The sequence below is a fragment of the Benincasa hispida genome, chromosome 10, assembly GCF_009727055.1.
Source record: "Benincasa hispida cultivar B227 chromosome 10, ASM972705v1, whole genome shotgun sequence".
NCBI lineage: Eukaryota > Viridiplantae > Streptophyta > Magnoliopsida > Cucurbitales > Cucurbitaceae > Benincasa > Benincasa hispida.
This window is the reverse complement of record NC_052358.1, coordinates 25,092,001-25,098,890: the sequence shown is the minus strand read 5'-3', so window position 1 is coordinate 25,098,890 and position 6,890 is coordinate 25,092,001. Positions and strand designations below refer to the sequence as shown.

General features: G+C 36.6%; 1 protein-coding gene across 1 annotated transcript; it reads right to left on the bottom strand.

The window, feature by feature from the left end:
• Positions 1-340: 340 nt before the first annotated feature.
• On the bottom strand, positions 341-829 carry LOC120088991. Its single transcript, XM_039046430.1, has one exon. It carries the CDS (start codon positions 827-829, stop codon positions 341-343), a length of 489 nt encoding a protein of 162 aa, XP_038902358.1.
• Positions 830-6,890: the final 6,061 nt, after the last annotated feature.

The following is a 6,890-nucleotide window of genomic DNA, read 5'->3' as shown; positions in this document are numbered from 1 at the left end:
CTTCGTTTAATGCAACAGAAATAATGATGGGCAAAGTGTTATTGTCTCCTAGATAAGCGTATTTGAGATGAGCTGGCACCGCTTTGAGCTCCAATGTAGGCGGCTCCTCTAAGGATGGCTTAATCTTTTGCAAAGTACGTTTAGATAAATTTGACTCAAAACTAAGATCTATTTTTAAAAACACACGGACTTCTTCCATGAATGCATTGTTTTCAACTTCCTCCTCTTCAAGCTTCTTCTGTATTGCATCCCAATGCTCAATTCTCAGATCATCCATGTGCTGATAGGTCTCCATATCGTCGCGGTACTTCAACGCATTGAATATGTTGAATTTAACTATCTAATTGTCGACTCGAATTGTCAACTCCCCTTTCTGTACATCGATTAATGCACCCCCTATAGCAAAAAATGGGCGACCTAGGATGATGGGGACCTCTGTGTCTGCTTCATAGTCCAGGATAATGAAGTCGGTGGGTAATATGAACTTATCAACTTGTACGAGCACATCTTCAATCTTCCTTTCAGAATGCGTTATTGGCCTATGCACTAGCTGCAGGGTTACAATGGTGGGTCTTGCCTCACCAATACCCAACTTTCTAAAAATGGAAAGTGGCATTAGGTTAATACTAGCTCCCAGGTCACATAACGCGCCAACTTCTTTTCTCCCAATAGAGCAAGGCAGTGTGAAGCTTCCAGGGTCCTTCAGTTTCTTGGGGAGATTATTTTGAAATAACGCACTGCATTCATGCATTAATGCAACTATTTCGTACTCCCCAAGTTTCCTTTTGTTTGCAAGAATATCCTTAAGAAACTTCACATAACTAGGCATTTGTTCAAGTGCCTCTACAAGAAGTATATTGATGTGAATCTACTTTAAGACGTCCAAGAATCGTTTGAACTATTTTCTGTCATCTTTTTTCCTCAACCTGCTAGGAAACGACGAAGGATCCTGCCTCATTTCTTGAGTAGGTGTCTACTCTTCAACATTCTTGGCTGCTTGCGATGTTGGTGTTGGAACGATGTTTTGGGAGACGTGTTGCGTTGATACTTTTTCGATACGTGGTTCTGACGTTGGAGAGATAATGTGGGTGTGTTGGTCGTAATGGTGTTTTCTTTTGCAATGTTGATGGGAGCATTAGCAATAGTTGGTATGTGTTCAGTGGTAGTTGCTTCGTCTGTTCTTTTGTCTTCTTTATGGGTTGTTGACACATGAGTAGCCATTTTTCTGCTACACAATGTCACAGGTTGACATTGCTCCTTCCTGTTTCCTCGCGGAACCTCTGAATTACTCGATAGGGTTCCTGGTAGTCTGCTTTTTTAATTCGCTCGCTAGCTATCCTACTTGCACTTCCAGACTTCTAATTGATGAAGCTTGCTATTGTATTAATGCGTCATTTTTTTTAATATACTCTTTCACTAGAGATTCTAGAAAAGTTGAAGTGTTTGAGTTAGATGGTTGGCTATGATTGTACAATTGTCTATTTTGATGGTGTTGGTGGCCCTACGACACTTGATGAATCCAAAAGGGTTCCCTTTATGTCCCTAGTGGTTCTAATGCATATTCTTTTGTCTTACCTGATCTGTGTTACCTCCCCATCCAAAGTTGGGGTGGTTTTCCAGCCAGGGTTTTATGTATTACTGAATGGGTTGTTGTGAATGGAGAATACGGATTGTTGGGTAGCTGGGCATACATCAACTGAATGGGCATCGCCACATTGGACACAACTGATTGCAACGACTTACGTTAGTGTATTGGCCTGCGCGACATTTTGATTCAGTGCTCCTTATTTTATTGCCATAGTCTGAAGGAGAGAGGTGATTGCGACCATTTGTGCAGCCAATGAGGTCACTGTGTCGACTAAAATAATCGCTCTCTCCATCTTTCTCTTTTCAGTGTTTCTACCCCTATAACCATCATCAACCCAATCGTTTGTGTTTCGTGAAATGCGATCTAATATCACTTTTGCTTCAGTGTAAGTTTTGTCCATAAAACCCCTACTGTTGAGGCATCATAAAGAAGTTGTCACACGATATGCGATGACCATGCGTTCATAAAGACCCTGGAACAAGTTTTCTTACTTGTGTTAATCATTTATGCAATGACCATGCGTTCATGCCACAAGTTTTCTTACTCTCTTGCCAAGTATAACATGAACACAAGTTTCTCGGGATGATCCGAGGTCGAACACAAGGACTTGAAACTAATAGATGCTTGTAAAGTAATGCGTTTGAGGCGGTGAATAAAAATAAAAAGAAAAAAAAGTTAACTAGCTATGTGCTACTCCTACTCCTGGCTAAACAGACTAAGCAATTGGAGTTTGACAATTAGAGATGCGACAATTGTTAATGCGTAATGAGATGCATGGAGAAGTAGAGTTGAGGGGAAATTTCACTAAGTCATTAAGTTTGGTCACAAGGGTAATTCCAACTTGCCACACTAACACATCGCACACCTCTCACTGGTCAGCCACATGCTTATATCTCTATAATGCATGGTTGCATTGAGCATAAGATTATTCCTATCTCTAGGGACACCGTTCACTTTGCTTAGCAAGTTCCACTTCTTACCTTCTTGGGCAGTTGGTTATAGCTACTCAGCTCATAGACAAGCATTGCAATAGCCTTGCACTAAGCAAAGAGGATTGGCTCACTATACTCACACAAAGCACACCTCTTGGTGGTGTGCTACAAGCGTCATATCTCTATGCCACATGATTGAATATGTGATAACTCTTGCAATCTACACTTAACTCATTGCGATAAAAACAGAAGATGATAAAGTAGAAGAAGATGATGGAAAAGGTGGTGAAGGAACTAAAGAGATGTATTGATTACAAAATGTATTAATGTCTTAAACCAAAATGTAATACAATACAGAGGTGAGAAGAGAGGTTGGGTGCTAGATGTAGGCAATCTCTTGCTTCCATCAGATGTGTGTCAAGGCTGCCGGTGATGCCATGGATAATTAAAGGAATTAGTAATTATATAAGATAAAATTACGTGTTTAATTTGAGAATTAAACGGAATAGGAGAATTTATATTTAAATATGATTTAAATATATTAAGATGGATGTGTGTTAAAATTAATTTAATATTTAATATTAAATTAATTAAGTTTTATTTTTAAAAAAATTAATTTATGAATTAATTAAAAAAAATTCAGTTTTTTAAATCAAAATAGATTTTAAGAAATCAACTTTTGATTTTTAAGATAAAATTGAAAAAGTGAAAAATAAAACACAAAATGGAAAAAGTTGATTTTCCATTATCCATCATTCAACTTACTCACACAAAAGCTTTTATCTTTGCCTTGTCTTCTCCAAGCATGAGCTGCAACTCATGCAACTCTCTCCTTTGTATGTTGATTTACAATATAATGAAGAGATTGGAGTGAAATTCGGGCATGCAATCTATAGAGAATTTTAGAGAAAATTTGAGTTGAAGAAAGAATTCTTCAACAAGATTACTGTAGTGAGCATCTCTCCTTCATCCCTTGATTCAAGCTTGTTTTGAGTCCCACAACTCAATCTAGAGTACCAAGAGAATAGTGGGGAAGATCTTGTGGTGGTCTGCAACAATATTTGGAGAAAATAGCAGCTAGAGAAGGAGCTCTAAAGAAGTTTTACTAGAGGTATGTCTTGAAACTCACTTGTTTTTGCAAGAGCATGCTTTATATTTTGCCAAAATTAGTGAATTAGAGTGCTTAGATGATCCTTATGCTTCCGTTGTTGCCGATACAATCCTACAATTGGTATCAGAGCATCAAATAAGTATTCAATTTGGTTTAATTTTGGTTTGGTGGGTGTTTTATATGAGATATATGAAACTGATGCACTAATATGATTTTTCTAAGTTTTGGCATTTTAGTTCTCTTTAATTTCTCATTTAAATTTGTAATTGGCTCTTGTTTGATGAGCTTTTATGTGTTAGCAAGAGTCTGTAATTTATTTATAGTCATTAGAGTTGAAATTAAGATGTAATTGATGAAACAAGTGAAGAAGGTCGAGCTGCTGTTCTAGTTTTTCAGCTTCTGCTCAAAATCGTTGTCGAGATTCAGTTGCTAAGTGATCATCTAGCTCCAAATGCTACACGATATGAAGAAAAGCTAGACGACCGTATAGCAATAGGCGCTGGTCCTTGTGATGTTGAACACTAAGCGATCGTGTACCTACAGAAGATAAACGATGCGTTCAATTTGCTATATGATAGCACTAATCGGTCATTTAGCTTTGGCATAGGAACTAAACGATACGTTGAATTTACTATACGATGGTACTACACACTCGTTAGCTGAGCACTAAACTATGCAATGAAATGCTACGTGCTAGTGCTAAGCGATCGTGTAGACGAAAAGCTAAGCGACGGGATGTTGTTCTATACAATAGAGCTAAGCGATCATTTAGCTACAACGAATACTAAATGATGAGATGAAGCGCTAGGCGATGGTATTAAACGATCATTTAGTTCTATACGATAGAGCTAAGTGATCGTTTAACTTCGGTAGACACTAAGCGATCGTGTAGTTCTATGCGATAAAGCTAAGCGATTGTTTATTTGAGGTAAACACTAATCGATCATGTACCCCTTCACAATACAAGGTGATGGAGCTAGACGATTGCCTTCAGCGCTACACGATCAACCTTAGCAAGACTTTGAGGTTAGATCGAGAGCAGCCAGCTCGACCGGTTTTCTCAAGGTTCAATCCAGTTTAGCCTCAAAGTGTTTTTGGCTGGTCCAGTTCAGACTCAACCAGTTCGGTTCAAGATGCTTGGGTTCGGTTTGGAGCGATTCGAGCGGTTCAAAGACGATTTTGAAGCTGATTGTAATAGGTAGGCTTCTGTTTGCTTATTTATGCCAAAACTAAAACCATATCAGTCTGTGTTTAATTATTTATGCATTTGATGTATGTTATAATTAAATAAATCTTATATGTGCATACAATATGCCATTTAGATTTAAAATCCTACCATAGAAAGCATGTTACATGCATTGAAAGTATGTTATAATTATTATAATATATAGTATGCATGTTAGGGTTTCTTGTATTTAATATAAGCGTGATATTAAATATTTTATGTCTTATGTATGTTATGGATGTTTAGCATGTCTAAAGTTTTATAAGTTGTTATAAAATTAGGTTAGACATTTAAAATTCATAAACAACAGCTGCATGCTCACGTAGGTTGACCACCCGTGTTAATTGTTAAAACTTATAAAACCTAGATTACAAACTCAACCAGTATATAATCCTATCTAAGGCTGGGGGTATTTAAGTTGACGGTTTATGGAACACCTCCTACCTGGGGATTATGGCTGAATTATTGAGTGTTGGTAACTGGTTTTATGAGCATATGTGAATGATATGAGGTAATAAAATGGTTTATCACCTAGACATCATAGGTTAAAATCCAATTATAAGAGTTATACTTAGATAAACCACATAGACTTGGGGTTGTTTTATTAGCCAAAAAGATTCTAAGTATAAATCTACCCAAATAGAACACTTCAGTGGCATGTTAATAACTTCTATATGATAGTGTTTTTAGAAAACTTCAGTGGGAGATTAATAACATATACGATATGTTATTTTTAGCTCTCACGTCTCTAAGAGTTCACAATCCAGATTTAAGTAGTACTTCGTGTCACCCTGGAAGTGGCCTCCATTCGGAAAGTATTTTTTAGCTTAAATCTAGATTTCGGTTAATGAGAGGAAGTTGTTCAAACATAAGTCTATTATTTAAAATAGAGATTTTAACTATCATGTCTCCACATAGTTTACACCATGAGATTCATATGACGCTTCGTTCAACCTGGAAGTGGCCTCCATTCGGAAAGTGTTTTGTATGAGTCAATATCAAGATAAACGGAGGAAGTAGTTCATAGTAAGTGGGTGAAGAATATGTGTCAATATATCCTACGGTCTCTTCCATTAGTTTGAACCGTAAGATTCCTATGTTGCGCTTGCTGGTTTGCTTTAGGCGGCCCTTTGCTTGTCGTTTAGTGAAGGGTTGTAACATAGGATTCGAAACAACCCACGCTTCAGTAAAATGAATAGGGTTTTATAGTTCCGTCTTGGATTTTGTCTTCTACTTCAGAGGCAAGTTCATATCGTTCTATAAGATCTGAAAATGGCGGGTCACACTTACAAGAATTACTAAGATGTTAGTAAAGATCTTGACCGAAAACGATAACTAAACGACTATAGGAATAAGAGTTATTCCGAAGACAATAGGAATAAAAGTTATTCCAGGGATAGTGTTTGGTCAAAACTGTTTGTTTTAGTGAAAAAGTATATGACTGCCCCTCGGTAGCACATATTCTGACTCACTAAAGTATCGTTGCAAATAAATAATGGTTATGGGTACATTATTACTTTTTGCTAAAACTTGATTTTGGATTTAGTTACAATTTGCTAATTAGAATTTGTTTGAATTTTATGAGCATGTCGAATTCCTCTAGAATACTCGATAACAGTAAAATCAAATCAACAAACAAATTACTAGCAGTTGAATATACCAAAAAGAATTTTAACAAAGGATTATCCTCTATCTCCCAACTCATCTGAAATTATGAATTATGTAGATGAGAGTGCATAATTCGAACAACAAGATAAATATGATTTACTTGTTAACAAAGCATGTTTAGTGGAAAACGATAAAATCTGGATAATTGATTTAGGTACCACAAATCATATATGTACTATCTCACAGGAAACATGTTCTTGGAGACAGTTGACAGAAGGGAAACAATCTTTAAGGTAGGGGTCGGGGAGATTGTTTCAGCCAAAGCAGTGGGAGATATGAAGTTATTTATAGGAGATAAGTACATTTATTTGAAAAATGTATATTATATTCCTTCTATGAAAAGGAATCTAATATCTGTCTCTTTTT

Bases quoted from the DNA above. Each gene is read 5' to 3' on its own strand.
- LOC120088991 (XM_039046430.1), bottom strand. From the start codon at position 829: ATGCCTAGTTATGTGAAGTTTCTTAAGGATATTCTTGCAAACAAAAGG.